Below are 20,563 nucleotides of genomic sequence, written 5' to 3'. Positions count from 1 at the left end.
CGCTTGATTCCAGTCCATGCATACGCGTTTTTGACTCGGAACAAGCAAAGGAGGAGGAAGAGGAAATGAGCCGACGATGGATGGATCGAGAGGTGTTTGCAAGAGTCCCAATCGCGAGAAGAGATGCCAATATTCTCGTCGGTTTGGAGGTTTCTTGGTCGATCTGACTGAATATTTTGATCACTATTCGTCGATCAGTCAGTGCGTGCAAGCTGCTGCCCAGCATCGATGTGATGTACTTAGAGCAAGTTTAATAGCATAGCCCACTACTAGCTTCAATTCATCTATAGGCAATCTAATAGCTTATTCATATAATAGTTACATATATACTACACTATTAATATCTGGTCCCACATGGCATACACACACTAAGTCTTGGAGTCCATGCTACAGCTGGCTACAAATCTGTAGCCCGCTGTTCTTCTTTCTCCTCATTTATCTTTTTAAAATATATTTACAGCTGGTTTATAGTATGCTATTGGACATGCTCTTAATGGTGGCAAATGGCGGCCAAAACGACGTTTGTCTGTGTGTGCAGGTCGTTGTCGATTGGTCATCGTTGCCACCACTGGAATCCGGGCATCCAGCTGCGACCTGCGACTGCATCTGCATGCACCATCCAGATGAGAACACCTTGCTGGGAATCTGAGTTCACGACATCAACATGGTTATGAAGTTCCAAATGTAGCAAATGCAGAGTTAGATAGTACAGTATTTGAGAGTATTAATTATTTTAAATTTAAAATTTAGAATAATTTGATTTTTATTCAACTTTCATATAGAATTCTTTTGAAAGAAAAACGTACTGTGTTTAGTAGTTCGGGAAACGTGCACGTAAAAAACGAGATATTTTTTCATCTCTATCTTCTACTCTCAAAACCTTACAGTTGGTGCCCAGCAAGTTTAGGAGATTGTTGGCTTATTAGCCGAGCCATAGCCATGGTCTATTTTTTTAGCATTGGTTCTAGAACCATTAATGATACAAATATAAATGTTTTACCTGTATTTTTTTTTAGTTTGCTTGTTCAGTTTTTTAGGCATACCAACTATAGCTCAACAATCAGAGTTGTGTTTCAATGGGTATGTGTATGCCTCAGTAACTTTCAAGCATATGTAAATAGAACACGCACTTGGTACACTGAAATTAAATTCGTCAAAGAGGGTCAAACAATATTGATCTGTTAACATTTTTAACTGAAGTTACAGTAATTAAAAACAAACCATGTGGCCCCAAACAAGCCAAGTGAGAACATAACCAAAGCTCGTTTCATTTTCAATTCCTTTTCCTTCTAGAGGGAAAGTATATATTGTAAAGTACGTGTGCTCGGTGACAGAGAAAGAGGCTTCTCATGTATGGATCTGATGTCGGTATGATTTACTAATCGTGCCACTGATCATGTGGCGCAGGAATTGCCATGCATGTACCACGAGTTGCTCCTCTGAATAATGGCCATGGGAAGATAGGGACACTCTAACCATGTAATCGAGTATATATCTTATCAAAAAAGAATTCATCCGATAAGAAGCTATTCAAGTTTTAAATTATTTCGGATCAAAATATTTAGAAATTTCGGTACCATCGGTGCCCCCAATAGAAATGGTCAAAACTGAAATTTTGAAGCCTGGTTCTTGGTTAGCTACTTAGCTAATTCTTGGTGCCCAATCAAGAACTAATCAGGAAATTAATTACTGGTTAGTTACATATGTCCAGTGGGAAAACCATATGCACAATGGGTCAATGGCTGTTAATTGATTAGTACATGACCTGATGAGACGGCCGTGCAAGCACGCATGCATGCTGCATGAATTCAGGCAAGGATCAAATGTTTAATTAGTGTAATCCTCTTTGCTGCAGTAGGTTGTCAAACACTAGGAGTAGGAACTGATTAAGTCAGAACTGGGGTTAGGTTAAGGGTAATCCTGTAATCTGCATTTGATGATAATAACAGATTATTTGCCAAGGACTACTTGCTTCCAAGAAACATCATTCTGGAAACCATCAAACCAAGTGCCTACGTGCTTTGCAAGGTGAAGAAAAAACAAAAGAACTGAAGAGCTTCGAATGCAAATATGTACTATATTGTTTCTGAAATCAATCATCTGCACCAACTCTGCAGTGACGACCTTCTTAATTTCAGGATCTTTGAAAAAAAAAACTCGGTTTTGAGTTTTGACGTCTAATTAATGGCGGCTCTTGTACACACGATGATCAAAGAGAGATTAGCCATGCAACTAATTAAGAAGCCGTTTTTGTGTATAGATTGTGTTACTTTCTTGTTTTTCTCCGGTAGCTGGTGAAGCGTAGCAGAAGTCCATCGCTTCAGAAATGACAGTCAACTGTTCCATGCATATGCTTTGGAATGCTTGCAATGCGTGTGCAGAGATACAATATAAAATCCTTCCATCCACTTTGACTTTTGCAGTGGATGCTGATCTCTGTCAGCCAAAATGATTCAGAGAAACAACTTGGCTATGTACCACGTGATCAGTTAATCGAGACACTTATTTTTAGATAATGAGATAATTATTGAATTCAACCAATTACAATAAGGTGATACAAAACAATCTTACTAAGTATTTTCAGGAAGATTGTAAAAATCTTGATTCAGCTCTACACTTCTACGACTTTACAATCCTAATTAAAGAACCTGATTCTACGATTCTAGTAGATAGAATCCACGATTTTACAATTCCTACATATACTATTTTTTATTTGCGATCCTACTCAGAGACCTCTGATTTAGGATCATGATTTTAACAACCTTAGTTCTCATTGAGTTCAATAAAGCTTTATTTATCTATTAAAAAACATAATAAGTTCGTTTTTAAAAACAATCTGTAAGTTTCTTTCCTCGGAAAGAAAATGTGATTAGTCCGTACATGATCTTCCGTATATCTAATTAGAATTAGTTTTCTCCTCAATGACAATAAACCTGAAATTAATCAGCTTGATGAAATTGACACGTTCTAGAAACACTTGTGAAGGACAGGTTAACTTCGTGAGATACGGGGTAGGTTTGCAATCTCTTTCCATGAAGAGATCAAATGTCACGAGACTCCTCACCAAACTGCTAAGCATCGACCTCTACGTCATATGCATACTTTCTGAACTTACTTTCCTATGCAATATGCACTTCTTGCTTCCTGACTGTTACTAGTTTCTCCTCTTCTCTGTACCTGAAGATAAACACTTCGGCAGGTACAACCGCAGCCTTAAGATAATGATTTTGACCCCTAAAGCATCTATCATTATCATCTACTAAACAAGCTAATGCTCTAGATACATGCATAAATGCATTGCATGGTTTCTTGGTTTGATCAGAGAAACAAGAAGATAGGGGGAAAAATTCAGTGTCAGGGGTTCTTGATTTGGTTCAGGATGGGCATTAGCTACTGGTTTTGTTCATTCTTGCTCCCCTACGTGAGCACATATTCCCAATCAGAATTCTTTAAGATGATGTTCTGCTGATGTTTCTTCCGTATATATCCATATGGATTTGCAGTGCTGTTGGTGTGCACATCAATCTTAGTTGGAGTAATGCATTCTTCACAGGCCTGTTGATTGGTGCAGGATTTAGTTAATTTATCACAACTTGTCGGCTACAAGCAAGCAAATGTTATGCAGTAGCTAGCTTAATCATTTTTTAATTAGAGAACATCTAGCTACTAGCTTGATTACTTCTTAATTAGAGACGATCTTTAGCTTGATTTAGTCAACCCATTCTGTACACTGAACTGAATACTAACCACACCTTTTGAATACGAATGCTGCCTTCCTCAATGGACACATTACCTGACATTTGAAATGAAGAAAAAACAGGTCTATGCCGCTACAGAAAACCAAGTCACCAGGCTAGTCGTAAATAACTATCTTATACTTGATAATGCAATCAAATTGATTATCTTTGTCAAAAGCAGATAGCTTTTCTTTTAATATAGGCATTTTAACCAGCCTTGCTCCAATAGCAACATCAATCAGCATATATGTAGTCATTACTTTAACTAGCATTGTTAACTTTCTAAGTAAGTGGTTTGTCTTCACACATTTTCAATGGACATTAGACCAGCAGCAGGCATGTGTGCTGATCAACAAACTCTCATGGTAGGTGTGATTAAAACAGGGTTTGAAGGCATAGACAAATTAAACTACTGTCCAAATAGACAAGAAAGTTAATCTGTCTTCAAATATCTAGTCTTCTCAAACTGATTAGCTGGCCATATTTTACTACTCTTGGGTGAGAGCACTTGGTTCCAACCTCCAAGTGCCCCCTCCAAGAAAAACAGCTAAAGTGGTATGAAAAAGTTGATGAGCATGGTTAGCTCATCTTGGTGAGTGCTTCTTTTGTCTCTTGTGTATTTTGGATGATGCAGGGTTTTTTTTTTTTGTCAACTCTTTTGGCATTTGTGTTCTTTGTTTTGCTACATTCTCTATTGGACTTTGCAACTGTCCCATTCTTTTGTGTGGCATTTTCCTTTGTCAGGATCCCTTTCTAGCTGTGCAGTGCAGATGAACAATCCAATTCCAGTGCTTCAATTCCCTTCCCTTTTTTGGGAGGTCTTCACTCCCTTTCACTACCAAGTTAGTGCTTCAATGTGTAGAAGCTCCAGAAATTATCAAAAAATTGTGAGAACAGTGAAATCACTTTTCATGCTCTTTGCTGCACCTCCAAATTAGTATACGAGTATTTTAGAACTTCTGTAATGTGGGGATTCTTGATGAAAGGAAGCAGACCATGGTTTAGATTAGAGTCAACTTTTGCTCACCCAAATTTTTTGGTAACTAAAATAATATCACAAAAAATATTTAGTTTGATAACAATGTTTGCCAATACTGTTACACTACCAAATATGGGCAGGGCGAAAATTGGCTCCAAAGTTCCAAATTAAAACCCCATATTTCCTCGTGCGGTGCGGAATGTGCATGATTGGATTAGCATTGACTTTCAGAAGATGATAAAAAATGACTACGTGGATGGGTCTCGCAAGATACATGGAGCCACCACCATAGGGAACAACATTTTTTTGCAGATGATTCCAATGACGTGCGAAAGAATTCGATGACAAATTTGATAATATGCACCAACAGCAGGCAAGCAAATTTTCAACAAAAGTCATATGGCCATAAAGCCATAAACATCTTGTCAACCTACAAATATGGGCCTCTATGTGCAGTCATATAAGCTAGACAATCAATATCGTTATGTCCGTCTCTAGCACGCTGATGTGCTCCTGGCCAAGTCCTTGGATAGTTGGATCACAAGAACAAGAACAGAAGATATGATCAAACCCAACTTTGATGGCCTGGCCTTCACTTCACAGCCATATCCATCCTGCCTAACAAGTAACAGTGACTAGACTCTGTTACGTGGTCTAATCCAAAGCAAATTTATCCAAATTCTGAAAGGAAGCCGAACAAGCACGAAAGTCACAGAATGGGCAAAAACAAGGATGAAAGATTTCGACCGTTCAAAAATACCGACCTCTATGGGTAAAAAGAAAATTTCCACTACCTCAAAAGGAGAAGAGATCAAAGTTGAACTCTTACATTGCAGTCAGCATAGCATGCCTCTTCTGTCACTGGATAATCAGGGTAACGAGAAGGTGACCACGGAAACTTATTAATGCGAACGACGCAACTATATTAAAGAATCTGTACAGCACCCCAGCTAACAAAGGGGTGAAAAACCACTGCCAAAATTTGGTAACACGACAACAGGCGGTGTGACAGTTTCTGTCAGGAAAAACACGGCCCACACATCACTCTTTTGCCTATCCCATCTGTTTAGCTTCACCCGAATCGCCTTACAAAAAATTTCAAGCTCGGAGCAGAACAATGATCACTTCCAGAGAAATATCAAAACAAACATAATGAAACCCTGTATGCTCACAGCAGAAACTCTGGGGATGTATCCCCTGCATCTCACTAACATGCCTTGATCAAGGAACTTTGCCACGGTAGCCAGGCTCGGTAAAAATATTCCCGCAGTATACATCTGCAAGCATACAAGGGTAATTTTTCATCAGTTATGTGCCACTGGCATAAACTACACTGAAACATGCATTGAGGTCAGATTTCACAATAATGCGAGGTATGATTACTGATATTGAAAGGTGTATGAATAGAGCTTCGGATGCTCCATCATTACAGAATATAGGCTAAACCAGAAGCTTTACATCAACTATATTACCACCCTAATGGTGGTGAGGACAACAAGGGAGTGCCCAACGAAGATGCACACCATGTATACAGCAAAATAATGCTCCATGGGGAGAGATATTTTAATAACAGATGGGTCAAAGATGCAAAAAAGAAGTGTATCAAAATCAAGGGAATACCTTCTGATCTCAGAAATGGTAGAGCTTTATGTACATAGATGATACAACTACCCTGCAAATTATAGCAAGTTAACACAAAGATGTGAAGGCAATAATACAAGCAAGTCATGCAGGAATAAGCATATTGTTGATAAGCCAAGAAAAGAATGAAATAACTACCTATATTCAAATTGTAGAACTGAGGAATCTTTCACTGGCAAACAGATTTAAAATAATTGAATGACGCTATCTGAAGACAAGACTCCCATTCTGCTGTTGTCTTATTTTCATGACAAGTGATTCATAAAATGACTTGAATGCCTTGATATCATTTCCCTGTGATGGAGAAAAGTAAAAGTGAAAAATTTAAATTTGATACAGCAGATAAGAGATCAGATTACAAATTCCTGAATTATGTCAGCATCTTATTACTTTGTTTGTAATAAAACCATAGAACAAACACCATTGCTTTAGTAATACGACAAACAAATGATAATTACCCATTGAATCATTACTCAAGTCTGAAGGTAAATGCTAAATACTTGCTCTCTCATATAAGCCACAACAAATAAACTAGAGCTCCATCATGGTACTAACAACTTCCCAAACCTCGATGGCATTTTGATGGCAAGTCAACCAGTTATCAACGAGACAGCAACACAATGTACTTACATTTAACTTCGTAAATTAAGGGAACGGTTCAACTTTTTAAAATTGCAATGATAGCTATGTTCTAGCTTTTGTGCAGTTAGCAACCTCAAACACAGTGGAATCAAAAGAACAAGCATACCTGTAACTTTTGGTAGTACTGTTCAGCAAGGTCTGGTGGGCAGTGTGCTTCTCGAAGTTTTGTTACAAAATTTACAACAAAGTTCTCGCCAAATCTTTCATACATAACCTTTTGAGCCATCATGATTTCACCAAACAGGGCAATCTAAGAAAGAAGCAGATTAGACTAAGCTCTTGAATGTAAAGAAATACATCCATCACCACGCAAAAGTCATGTCCATTTCAACTATAGTAATGAAGTAAAATGACAAGACAATAAGTTGTGAGACAACAATCATTTAAAGGAAGAAAATAACTCATGTTCTATTTGCTTTTAGATTAGTAATTAACTAAATGATAACCTAGCAAGACTGTCACCGAGAATTGCATTGCTACATGCCTACTTTGGCCACTGAGCCTCTAATCATTTATGCCCTCCTTGAGAAGTAATGAAAGCACCAAGACATAGCTCATTGCATCCCATTGGCCAACTGAATTTTCAATTGTCATATTAACATTCCATCAGCAAAGGGAACAGATTAGTTTGACGCTCCCTTACATAGTAGTGGGGCATATAGAAATATTTGCAGATTGTATTTCAAATTTAAGAGAAAGTAGAGTGTATTCTCGCTTCTAGGGACCAACATGAAACTGTGGGGCTTGGGAATGTCAAAAGAGGTTGTGACCAATAAGATTCAAATGTCGCAACCCAGTCTGCTTGAGAACAATTAAAAGGCATTTATGGCAATAGAATTCAAACACTACCTAGTGGCACTTTAAACATCATGAGAATAATATATGAAAGGTTGGTTACAGAAAACATATACATTGTCAAAGTACAAAGAAATTTATCGCTCAAGTTAAATATTCTAAGAATTTTTAAGAAATCAGTGTGCCCAACAAGCTACATAATCACCTGAATAGTTTATATAGAGTGGAGATTTAGATTGCCATTTGATCCAAGTAAATCTGATGTTTAGGAAGTGATAAGAGATCACATATTAGACTACAAACTGCAGTTTCACCTCCAATCGGACACCTATAGGCTGGAGGTCACAATCAAATGCCTATAAACCCTATCAGGACGGACATTAATAAAATTACCAAGAATTTAATGAAGCAATAGACAAACAGTATAATAACTACTTGATGGTATACATTTAACACAGTAAAACAGGTACGAGAAATTTAGATAGATATAGATTGTATGGTTGACAGGTCCTACCGAAATTCCATCACGGAAGTTAAATGACTTGTCAAGGACACTCTGCAAACAGCAACCAGTAGCGAACTTCTCAATCATAAACACTCGGAAGCCAGGAAGCTGAGGAAAACAAGAAATACATGACATTATGAGTAATGCAACTGCCCAAGTACTAGATAGACTCTTCAAAACATGACATAAGAAGAACTGAACACAACAATACCTTATCTTCAATTTCAGAGCTACTACACCAGTCTTTGATAAGGTTGACAAAAGTCTGTACGCATGTCTACAAAACAATAACCGAGTATAAAATAGACAATTCTATTTAAAGTGGAGATGGAGAATGTAACTCGCTTGAAGTGGAAATAAGAAATTCAAGATCAATTAAACCCCACCTTCCGATGTGATATCTCTTTATGGCTGCATGAAGTAATCAAAAGCAACTGCATTATGTTCTCTAGATAATGCCTACAACTAGGAGTTAGGAGAACTGTAGACAGATCATGTGTTGCTATATGAAGCAAGAATGCGTAAAATCTCTTTTCCAGCTCTTGCAGCTCACGCATTTCCTGCAATGAACAAAATTGGCATGAATACAGTATACAAGGAACTACGCAATCCATGAAATACCTGTAAAAGCCTGGCTACATAGATTAGCCAAATTGGCATGAACAAAGTAGACAAAAGGTAGCAATTCAGATGGGGCCTACTAGCTGATGAAGAACCAAGCCAGCTACAAACAATAGTGTGTGACTAACTATGCAATAAGCCAAGAACATTATCATATCAAGATGATTGCCATATATGTAGCATGGTTGTTAAGGCGGTAAGGCTATAGCAGTAAAACGCTAAGGCATGGCGATGCCATAACCTATGTGGTTAGCAGCGATCAGAAGAAAACCAGCCTAGCAGGCCAGCCCACAAAAGCCCAATATCCTTCATACCAGCCCAAAGACAAAGAAATAACCCTAACACCCGCACCAGGTGTGTCTCTCCTCTCACAGCGCCGCCCCCGATGTCGTTTCTTCCTCACGGCTCTATCGCTTCTTCCTCGCACCGGCTCTTCTTAATCATGCTAGCTCTATTCCTCTATCTGTGCTCCCTTCCCCCTGATTCAGAATGAATCAAGTGCTTCTCTCTGTATGTGCTCCTTCCCTTGGATGGATCTGGCGGCTGCTCCCTTGAGTCAAGATGAATCTGGCGCAGGGGAGAGAAGAGAGTGGAAACCAGAGCTAAGGGGGAGCAAAATGGTGATGACATGGAGCAGAGAAAAGGGAAAAGGGTGTAGTTGCTGCCGCCTTCACCTCTCCCTCTCCCTCTCTGCATTAAGCCCTAAGGCGGAGGGATGCCTTGACCCCCTCAGGGTGCCCTAGCACTATAGCGATGCCATAGCGACGCCTTAACAGCCATGATATTTAGTGACTAACAACAAAACAAAATGCTTAGAGAAAACAACATTAAACTAATTGGTTAACACACAAATTAATGCAGTAATATAGTGGGTCTTATTTACCAATTCAATTTACCTCAGTATTGCTTGCAAAACCATTTGAAAAGGCATCGTGTGATAGTATCACAGATAAATGACTTGCGATGGCAGGAAACACATCCTCCAATAAGGCATTTGCTGAAGATTTAAACTTGCATATTATTTGGTTTATTAAGTACAGAAATTCCGACATATCTTTTGCCTGTAAAAAGATGATGTCAGCAAGGGCCGCAAAATAGAATTATATGTACGACAATATTGTTTTTAGAGAAATAATAAGGTACTAATTTGATGTTGCATCAAATAGTAATATGCAGTTCAACAGGTACTAGAAAAACATTAAGGCTAAGACACAAGAAATTAACACAATTGCACAAAAGAATGTTTAATGGATTTCTGTGGACAATCATATATTCATTGATTTCCATTGTTGTTTGGATTGACAGTCTACACAATCCTTTCCTTTGTATATTGCTATTTTAAGAACTATATGATACCCCTTGCATTGCTGCAGTACGAATGAATGAAAATAAGCTGCAGAACTGTGATGAAACAATAAGATGGAGAAATAATATTAACTGTAAACAAAATAGTTGTAGAACTACTAAATTATTATTAGAGTCCATAAAGTGGACATTGTCCGCTCAAAGGGATGGGCCAAAGAGGGGGAAAAGTGAGATGTGGAGTCTAACTGGGCCAATCCACTGTATGGCCCTAAAGCGGTCCTTGTAGAACAGAACATCGATCTAATTTAATGGTTAATACTATGATCCAATGGCTGAAATAATTTTGATGGTATGATTAACAACAGAGGCACCTTTTTGTTGTATAAGTATATAAAAGAAACATTACAAAGTACGATAGTTTCCAAAGTCCTGCCGTTATTATTCCTCAGAGAAATACAGCTAAAACAGGACAGTTACCGAAAAAGGGAACACAGGTGCTACAGTTACTATTAGAGATCGCAATAGCTTGCAAAACCAATAACCAGGAAACAGGGACATGAAATACCTCATTATCAACGAGCAACTGTCGCAGTGCAATTGGAATACATGGAAGCACCGAAATGCCTAATATCTCAACCATACGGTGGAGAAATGATATGATCTGTATTTCAGCATTGCATAAGTTACAAATTGGTTAATCATCCAAGCAGTAAATTGCAAAAGATGTTGATAACAGTTACTTACCTTAGATCGCAGGGGCTTCACATTAGGAAATGAGATGAGGACTTGCAAAACTACATCAAGGGTCTGAGAACAATACGAAAAAAAAATCACATACGAAAAATGGAAATTATGCACATATATGATAATTAAAAAGCATATATATACGTGGAATGGAGAATGACAGAATGTACCTTCTTGAACATAACGCCAAGTGTCGGCCTGCTTCCCATCACAAGCCGTTCATTAAATCCCTAAAAAAGGACAGCATCCAGACACAGTAAGATCAAGCATTAATACTTGAGGCACTTGCCATATACAGAACCAAAGATTTGGCATATGAGCGAATCAGAACGTTTTTTTAGAAATAAAATGATATACTACGTTCACGGAATGTGATATTGCCAACTCCTCGTGATGTGTGAGGATGAACAGCATACCTTGCTGATCATAGTCAATGCAACAATAATCTGTTGAAGACCTATAGCTCTTGGAGATGATTCTTCAAGTCCTTGTGCTTTGGCATCCATAACAAGTGACTCGATCTGGATTGATTTTCACCGATGAATGTAAGATTCTTAAACCCATAGGACCTAAGGCCAGCATAAACAGGGGGAGAAAGAGATCGATGATCACCTGTTGACAGAGAGGATTAAGTAAAGCTGTCAAGCACTGAACCTGCTTATCTGGTGACACCTCTTCAATGCCGATCAACAGTCCCACAGCCTAAAATCATAACAAGCGTCATTGATCCAAGATTAGTGTTCCCAGTGTAAAACAACAGCTAGACAAAGGTGAGAACATTGTACCTCGAATATTTGGCTGCCATCCTCTGAGCTGGAGAACTTAATATCTTTGTTTGCCCAGTCCGTAGCAGTGAATTGCACTAGGGCATCTTGCAAGCTCTGTTAACTCATAGACACACATAACTCAGATCTATAATAGAAAACTAGACTGGCTTAAACCTATTAAAAGAGATAGAGGAAATACCTGCAAAATGGTATCCAAGTAAGGCACTAGCTTAGCCTTCAACAGCCTGATAGCTCTCATGAGCAAGTATCCTGCATGGCAGCTCACGTGGGCATTCTGATGGTGTATGCCACGCTCATCCAAGAACACAGTAAGCAGATGTGGCACATATTGGTCATTCTCCTGCATGAACTTGATATAGCGGCTAATTGTGTCTAGGTACACTAATGCAACTAGGCGGTGTGTGTGGCATGAGAATCTCGCTGAAAGGAGCATTGGGACAAGCTCCCTAATTAACCCAGCTCCAGTCCGGATCTCTTCCTCACCCACTATTTCCCCAAGCCGGTAAAACAGAGTAAGCGCGACCTCAACATCCTCAACACTAACTTCTGCAGATGAAAGGGCCGTCACAAGCAACCCTCTTATGAACAGCTGAGTGGCACCTGGTGCCACACGACAAATGCTCCGAAATAGTGCAATTAAATCCTTCCGCTGCTCTGCCATCAGGTCTTCCTCCTCCTTCCCTATCTTGTCAAGGACATCAAGATGACCCCTATAAACTGGATCATATGACATCTGCATCCGCACCACCTCCAGTATCTGTCCCAAGTGTCCAAGTTGCTTCTCTGTCGGTGCCTTCATCGTACTCACATACCCAGATAAAAACTCAAGCACCGAGCCCGAATCAACCTCATCATCATCGCCGCTCTCTGCGGCCGCAAATACAGCTGGCAGCACCTCTTCCAGCATTTCCAATGCCGCGGCTCCATCAGCATCACTAGAGCCAAGCTTGCGATAACACTCGAGAGCCTCGACAGCGTATGCCGTCACCAAATGTGCCATTTTCAAACCGCTGTCAGGGCTACCAAACCCCTTCTGGGCAGACATGAGCGACCTCAGCAACGCCACCTTTGCCCTCGCGTCCATCCTCTTTGCTGCCACAGCAGAGAGGCACCCCACCGCCGCGGCAGCAAGAGGAGCCACGCTCCCCGGGGACAGCGCAATGTCAAAGAGCAAGGGAACAAACACGTCATTCGCGACCAGGGAGACATCGATCCAGGAGATGCACCTCCGCGCCGCATCGAGGGCTACTGCGGCGACGGCGGGGTCGGCGGCGCGGAGGGACACGGCGGCCTCGTGCCAGTGGCGGGCGATCTGGGGCACGCACTGCGCGCGCATGGCGTCCTTGACCCTCCCGGCATCGGAGGCCTCCTCGGCGTTGCGCGGGTAGTCCTGGGAGAGCAGGTCATCGTCGAGGGAGACGAGGACGCGGGCGAACATGTCGGTGGGTCCCGGCAGCGGCGGCGAGGGCGGGATGAGATCGAGGAAGTAGGAAGGGTAGACATGGGGGTACTCGAAGCGGACGAGGAGGGCGAGGAGCTGGGCGAGCTTGTTGCGGAGGAAGGGAGGGGAGGCGGCGTTGGAGGAGACGGCGAGGGAGAGCAGCGAGGAGCGGAGGAGGGCGAGGTCGTCGGGGAGGGCGAGGCGGCGGCGGAGGAGGAGCGCGTCGTGGATGGTCTGGAGGCACCAGAAGTGGACGTGGGCGTGCGGGGAGGAGGCGAGGCCGTAGAGGCAGAGGTGGAGGAGCGACGACGGCGGGGTCTCGTCGCGGGCGCGCGCGCAGTAGGCGAGCGCCTCGGCGCGCACGGCCGGGGAGGCGGCGGCCGCGGCGGGGGAATCCGAGGCGAGCAGGATGGCCTGCTCGAGGTCGTCCATGGCGGTGGCGGTGGTGGCGGAGGAATCTGGGGCGGGGCGGAGGGGGGAAAGGAAGAGGGGCGAAGGGGAGGCGGAGTTGGGGTTGATATAGGAGAGGAGAGGGTTTGCTCCTCTTCCTCTCCACTGCGGTGCTTTTCTTTCCCTTCCCTTCTTTCTTCCTGTCTAATCTTCCGTTTTTGCCGGATTTCGTGGGTTTATGGACGGTTTTGGTTTTGGGTTTGGGTTTGGGTTTTTAGGTTTAGGACTAGGGAGGGGAGGGTCTTTTGATATTTTTTTAATCTAAAAATAAATTATTTTGCATTGTCCTTTGAGAAATATCTAGCTCTAAAAGAAATATTAAAGGAATATTAGCAATACTTGAAAAAAATAACAATGTCGTATACATATGAATTGATCATGTGTCACTCTCAGACATTATTATGCAAGTATTTTTTGCGCATTACATATATAATATGAGTTTTGAAGTTTTTATGCAGGCTCCAAGTTGACAATTGCAATCCTTAGGGTTTCGACTCCTCAGCTGGTTGGGACGTTATGTGCATGGAATAATTATTGCTCGGGGTATAGAAGTTACGTGTTTCCTTAATTACAACATACCAAACCTATCGTTTCTATGAAAACATTCAAGATTTGACATGTATTTATTTTGGTGTTGGTTAAATCATATTTTTGGACGGTCAGAGATTCCTTGTTTGTGCATATCATTATTGATACATGACACAATTAGTAGGGATGTAGATGGGCTGGGTCAACCCATTTACCCAGTGACCCAACCCACGATCTATGGGGCAAAAACCATATGGGTCAACCCACAATTTCACCTAGGCTAACATGGGTTGGTGGCCTCGTGACGCACGGACCACGCATGGGGTTGACCCATATCTTACACCACGTTTACGCACTCACAGGCTCCAGTAGATGTTGGTGGGTGGAGGCGACGACGGCGTGCATCTGCGTCAACACTACAGCAAAATCGGTAGCCTACTTCTCATGCTCATTACCTCATCATCTATATCTCCACCTCTGCTCACCCCTTGTGCTCGACGTCGGGCTCGGCATCCAATTCAACATGTGTCTCTTGGAGCTCCGGTCACCATGTTTGTGAATTTCACCATAGAGAAGATCACGGGAGGCTGAGGCTAGAGGCTCTTAGTAGTGCTTGCTTGACGGCCCAGTGTCCTCATCGTGTTCCTCATTGCTAGCATCGTCTTTCTGCTAGAGATCCAACAAGGCATAGACTATGACAAAATCAAGATGTTGCTCCAGAGGATCAGGGGCATCGGCGTTGTGGGCGACAAGTTGGACAATATCGCCACTATGAAAGCCATGTAACTAGACGAGATCGAACCTTTTGCAGTGCCAGTACTCATGCATATGCTTATTCAACTTTTGGGTTATGGGTCGACCCATGGGTCAACTGCCTAGGAACGTTGCGGGGGCAAGATGACCCATGACCCATAATCTAGCACGGGGGGCGTGGTGGGCAGGGTTTCCCTTACCGGCGGTTACCGGACTTATCGCGGGGTACGGTAATATAAATACCGCGGTAACCTCCTTAAATTCAAATAAATTTAAAAAATAATTTGAATTTTTGATAAATTTTGCACGGTTTTTCATGGTTTTTCACGGTTACCGCGGTAACCGTGCTTACCGCCGGGGCGCGGTAACCCCGGCCCCGGCGGTTTAAGAAACCCTGATGGTGGGTCAAGCCTTGGGGTCGACCTACCAGTATCCCTAACAGTTATTCTTTATTATAGGTAACGGTATTACCATATTATCTTATTGTTCTCATCAAACACATGTGTTGAAAAGATAAACTAATAGTAGTGATATTACTCGACGAGAAAAGAACCATGTCAAGTGATTAACACATTCCACTTCCGAGTTCTTACAATGGTTCAAAAGACGCTTCTCTTCTCTTATTTTCCCCTTTCTTTGTTGTCTCTTATCTAACTTTCTATCCATTGGGATGTGGCAATCTTACTGCCAAAATGTTAAAGATAAAACCAATGATGTTTTTTAACAAGAAAAAAATATTTATCGACACTTGTCTGGCTTACTATAGTGGTTTGAAAGACAACTTTCTCCTATTTCATCTATGTCACGTGATTCCTTTAGGGCTCCAACCGTGTGTCCGGTGTGACATGGGACTCTTAAAATAGTAAAATCCCCTTGTGATGCATTTGCATAGTTCATCTACATGGAGATTCCACAACAAAAACACCAGGACAACACATCAAGAAACAAAAATCTAATTTCTTTTTAGCTTCCAAAAAAAATCTCCTTCCTTCTTGGACCAAAATGGCGATAAAACCCCAAACCACAGCCCAACATCCCAGCATAACAAACCAAGAGAGAAACAAGCCTAAAAGAAGCAAGGCCCAGCCCAATAGCCCATCAAGCTCACCATTCCTCGCCTCCTAGGGTTTCCTCCTATCCAATCCACCAACTCCGCCTCGCCGCCTCCATCCCTCCCATTCCCGAACACGTCCCCAAGGTAAGCCGGCGGCGGCGGCGATGACGACGAGCCTGAGGAAGAACCGCAAGAAGCGCGGCCACGTGTCCGCCGGCCACGGCCGCATCGGGAAGCACCGGAAGCACCCGGGAGGCCGGGGCAACGCCGGAGGCATGCACCACCACCGCATCCTCTTCGACAAGTACCACCCGGGCTACTTCGGCAAGGTCGGCATGCGCTACTTCCACAGGCTCCGCAACAAGTTCTACTCCCCGGCGGTGAACGTGGAGCGGCTCTGGTCGATGGTGCCCGCCGAGCAGGCGGCGGAGGCCGCCGGCGCCGGCAAGGCGCCCCTGCTGGACGTGACGCAGTTCGGCTACTTCAAGGTGCTCGGGAAGGGTCTGCTGCCGGAGAAGCCCATCGTCGTCAAGGCCAAGCTCATCTCCAAGGTCGCCGAGAAGAAGATCAAGGCCGCCGGCGGCGCCGTCGTGCTCACCGCCTAGGGTTTGGTCCTGGCCCTGCCTTTTGTTCTGCTTCTTGGTTTTTGAGATCTATTAATCTGAAGTAGTAGTCGTTTCTTGTCTCAAGCTATTTGCGTTAAGAAGACTTGATTAGTTTGTTTTCTACTGTACTTCTTGCATGTTAAGACAGTACGTTATGAGAATTTTTGCACTAAGCGATGCCAGTTCATGTCAGATGCTTCAGATATATCAATGCTATTTTGTGCTGCCAATTATGATTCGTTCGATCTGACTTGGCATGCCCGCGTTATATTAGATCGTCTGATCATGTTATGTACTTGTCTGCCAAATTATGTGGATGGTAAGGTTCACATTAGTTTTGATCTGGCCTCTGCATTATGCTTCATTACAAATTTACAATTATCTGAAATATGTTGAGAAATGTATGATGTTCCTGATAAGAACCCATATTTATAAGTTAACTGTAGACATGTACTAGTAATAAGCATGTTGAATACTTCGGGTTCTGCCATGTTCTGGATTATCTTTTAGCCATATTTCTGAAAATTAGATGTAAACCTATAGCAAGCGCTGTTTGGGTTCTGTGCCACATGACAAACTTCTCAGTGATTTACTGATTTGCATTTTTTTTCTCTCTATGAAAATTTTTGGTCCATTTAGGCATTCCATGGTTGTCTGAATTATTCTAGACCAGTAACTTGAGCACTGATTAATTATGTTATTCATTCACAAATTATTGGATAGGATCAATCATGTAGCTGTCCTTTCTGGAAAATTCATGTCTGCTAGATACTGGATGATTAAAATGTCATGGTTGTTTGTCAGAATTATTCTATTGTTATTTGGGGATTTGTTCTACTAGGTTGTCTACTGTCTAGGGGCAGGGGCTGGATGATGATCATGTTGGTCATTTTGTTGTCTAGTGTCTTGTCATTCAACCCTGCTCGCAGTTCAAATTTCTGTGGGTGCTGGAGTACATGGTTCCGCACTTGCACTATAGATGTTGAAATGAACCAGCGCGAAGTGCAGTCATGATGTTTTTGTGATGAAGTATTCTGATGTTTCATATTGCGAGATATCAGTTTCCACTCATTTTGAAATTTTGAGTAGCATGGGTGGTACTGATTTCTTCTCGTGTTTCATAAGTAGATCTTCTGTACGGTGAAGTCTTGGTAAATATTTCAAGAAATATGGATGTGCGAAATTGATATTAGGGGTGTGTTTAGTTTACGCCAAAATTGGAAGTTTGGTTGAAATTGAAACAATGTGATGGAAAAGTTGGAGTAGCATTTGCCCGTTGCAATGGGACAGGCCCATACAATCGGGGATAGGCCGAGAGGGTGGATTGAGGAGGTGATGAGTCCGCTTTTTATGAACTGTGATCGATCCTGTCGTTGTTGCTTTGTACTAGTAGTAAATGGTAATGCTTGACGTAATGACATGTGTCCTAGTGGACAATGTTTCAATCTAAGCTTTCAAACTTAGCGTGCCTAACTTCAAACAAACTTGGGGTGTGTTTAGTTCACGCCAAAATTGGAAGTTTGATTGAAATTGGAATGATATGATGGAAAAGTTGGAAGTTTGTGTGTATAGGAAAGTTTTAATGTGATGGAAAAATTAGAAGTTTGAAGAAAAAGTTATGAACTGAACCTCCATTGCGTTGTCGAACTGTCAGTCATTGTCTCATCACCATGCAATGTCTTGTTTTGCATCACATCACGCTATTGGTTTTTTTGCGTGAATCAGCGTAAGTCGGATACTTCAACATGTCAATGGCTGTGGTTATATCTAAAGTTTGATCCAAACTTCAGTCCTTTTTTATCACATCAACCTGTCACACACACAACTTTTCAGTCACATCATCTCTAATTTCAAGCAAAATCCAAACTTTGGATCCAACTAAACACAGCCATTAATATGTCATTGTCCTGTAGCAGTATACCCTTCAATGTTTCCTGATTGATCATTGCGTAATGCATAACAACACTGTCAACACATCATGTTTAGCCCATAACAACACTGTCAACACATCATGTTTAGCCCCTTTGAATCACAGGAATGAAAAAACGGAGAAATAGGAAAAACATAAGATTATGATAGGAATGTAAGTGTAAAACAAAGGATTGCAAAACACAGGAAAAACATAGGAATGACCGTTTGATTGGACCACTGGAAAAACACAAGAATTTGAGGAGAGATAAAGACTCAAAGGATTTCTATTTGATGAGGAGAGATAAAGACTCAAAGGATGAATTTGAGGAGAGATAAAGACTCAAAGGATTTCTATTTGATGAGGAGAGATAAAGACTCAAAGGATTTCTATTTGAGGAGAGATAAAGACTCAAAGGATTTCTTCCATGAGGTTCTACCTCTTGTTAAAATTCCTCCAAAACTTGTATGGGAAGAGGCATTCCATAGGAATTTCATAGTATTCCATAGGTTTCATTCCTTTGATTCAAAGGGCTTTGTAGGAAAAATTTCTATAGGAATAAAATCCTCTAAGGGCCCCTTTGAATCGCAGGATTAAGAAAACGTAGGAATAGGAAAAACGTCAGATTTTGATAGGAATGCAAATATAAAACAGAGAATTGCAAAACACAGGAATGACCGTTTGATTAAACCACATGAAAAACACAGGAATTGGATGAGAGAGATAGACTCAAAGAAAAGTTAGAAGCTCTTGCTAAATTTTCTCCAAAATCTCTATAGGATTATCCATTCCATAGGAATTTCAAAGAATTGGATAGGATTCAATCATTTGTTTCAAAGGGCTTTATAGGAAATTTTCCTATAGGATTAAAATCCTCTAAAATTCCTATATTTTTTCTCCAAATCAAAGGGGCCCTAAAATTTCTATGAATTTCCTTTGAATCAAAGGGGGCCTTACAAACTCCCTGGGGGAGAGTTGCAGAATCGAGAACGTCAGTGCGTGGTGGTTTTGATCCGTTGATGCTTCTGCTCGCAAGAGATGCGCCTGCACGTTTGGTTGAAAGCGTTGGAGAGGTTGCAACCGAGCGCCGCTGGATCGCTGGCCGGCCTCACCGGGGCATCCTCCTCCGTCGGCGCGCAGGGCCCGGCCGGCCATCATTGCCGCCGACACTGAATCACAACCATTCGCAATCATGCTGCTGCTATCACTGTGCACACGGTTGGCCGATGCAGGAGGCGGACAGATACCAGTATCCAGTACATCGCATGCCATTCGCATGTACCGTTCCAAACTCCTCCATCTCACACACTTTTTTTTTTCCCTTCAAAACGCAGTAGAGACGTACAAATTCGTTTTTTTTATGGGAGGGAGGAGTAGATGTTAATCGTGCGTGCATATTTATTCATATAATACACATGCACAATCTACATCCCTATAATCATCTCATCTCAGATGATTAGGTCATTATATCTTCATATCGATGAAATCACCATAGGTTTCTCGCTCTCAATGGTCTACGGTTTATCACAGAAAAAATAATTAGTATAAATACGAATATCCTTATCAAGCCTAGAACTTAAACTCGAATGGACATGTTTCACTATGAGAGACCTAACCAGTTGAGGTACGTTTACTTTGTTCATCTCACACATTTTTGTGCTTGAGAAAAACACACACTAGTACATACTACATACTACAGTTCTCATCCCCTGAAGCAATATTTATATACACATCACGGTCGTTTTCTGGAGTCGTCATCGAAGAAACACGGCGCAACGATCTGATCCTGACAGTGAACGGAAGAGGTAAAGGAAAGAGCAAAGGGAAATTAGCCAAGCCAGGCCAAAGCCGCCCGTTTCATCTCCGGCTTCTGCTGATGCTTTTGCCGAACCGGCAAGCAACACCTCGTCCGCACGCACAAGCAACCGAGACGACGCCGTCCGTCTCTCGTCCGTCCGTTTCCCCCGGCGAAACGGCCGCCGTCCTCTTTCCTCCTATCGGTCCATGATGCGCGGGCCCCACCGTGCCGCGGGACCCACGTGACAGAGAGGAGCGGGCACGTTTCG

General features: G+C 41.9%; 2 protein-coding genes across 2 annotated transcripts; one reads left to right on the top strand and one right to left on the bottom strand.

The window, feature by feature from the left end:
* Positions 1–5,076: 5,076 nt before the first annotated feature.
* LOC4343885 (exportin-T-like) lies at positions 5,077–13,777 on the bottom strand. Its single transcript, NM_001403704.1, has 15 exons — positions 11,936–13,777; positions 11,755–11,850; positions 11,582–11,671; positions 11,386–11,490; positions 11,140–11,199; positions 10,970–11,032; positions 10,791–10,886; positions 9,817–9,981; positions 8,686–8,859; positions 8,511–8,576; positions 8,309–8,407; positions 7,106–7,249; positions 6,496–6,651; positions 6,337–6,388; positions 5,077–5,993 (listed from the first exon to the last, which is right to left on the bottom strand). Exons 1-13 carry the CDS (start codon positions 13,628–13,630, stop codon positions 6,562–6,564), a joined length of 2,943 nt encoding a protein of 980 aa, NP_001390633.1. The 5' UTR covers positions 13,631–13,777; the 3' UTR covers positions 5,077–5,993; positions 6,337–6,388; positions 6,496–6,561.
* A 2,303-nt stretch (positions 13,778–16,080) lies between these two features.
* On the top strand, positions 16,081–16,882 carry LOC4343884 (60S ribosomal protein L27a-2). Its single transcript, NM_001404083.1, has one exon. It carries the CDS (start codon positions 16,148–16,150, stop codon positions 16,586–16,588), a length of 441 nt encoding a protein of 146 aa, NP_001391012.1. The 5' UTR covers positions 16,081–16,147; the 3' UTR covers positions 16,589–16,882.
* The last annotated feature ends 3,681 nt before the right edge of the window (positions 16,883–20,563 follow it).

Source organism: Oryza sativa, chromosome 7 (assembly GCF_034140825.1).
Source record: "Oryza sativa Japonica Group chromosome 7, ASM3414082v1".
NCBI classification, from domain to species: Eukaryota; Viridiplantae; Streptophyta; class Magnoliopsida; order Poales; family Poaceae; genus Oryza; species Oryza sativa.
The sequence above is the reverse complement of the archived record's forward strand: the minus strand, read 5'-3'. Positions and strand labels throughout refer to the sequence as shown.

Coding starts and splice junctions, on each gene's coding strand:
- LOC4343885 (NM_001403704.1), bottom strand. CDS start 13,630: ATGGACGACCTCGAGCAGGCCATCCTGCTCGCCTCGGATTCCCCCGCC. Junction 10,887..10,969: donor TGAAGCCCCTGCGATCTAAG/GTAAGTAACTGT, acceptor GCTGAAATACAG/ATCATATCATTTCTCCACCG. Junction 8,408..8,510: donor GCTCTGAAATTGAAGATAAG/GTATTGTTGTGT, acceptor TGTTTTCCTCAG/CTTCCTGGCTTCCGAGTGTT.
- LOC4343884 (NM_001404083.1), top strand. CDS start 16,148: ATGACGACGAGCCTGAGGAAGAACCGCAAGAAGCGCGGCCACGTGTCC.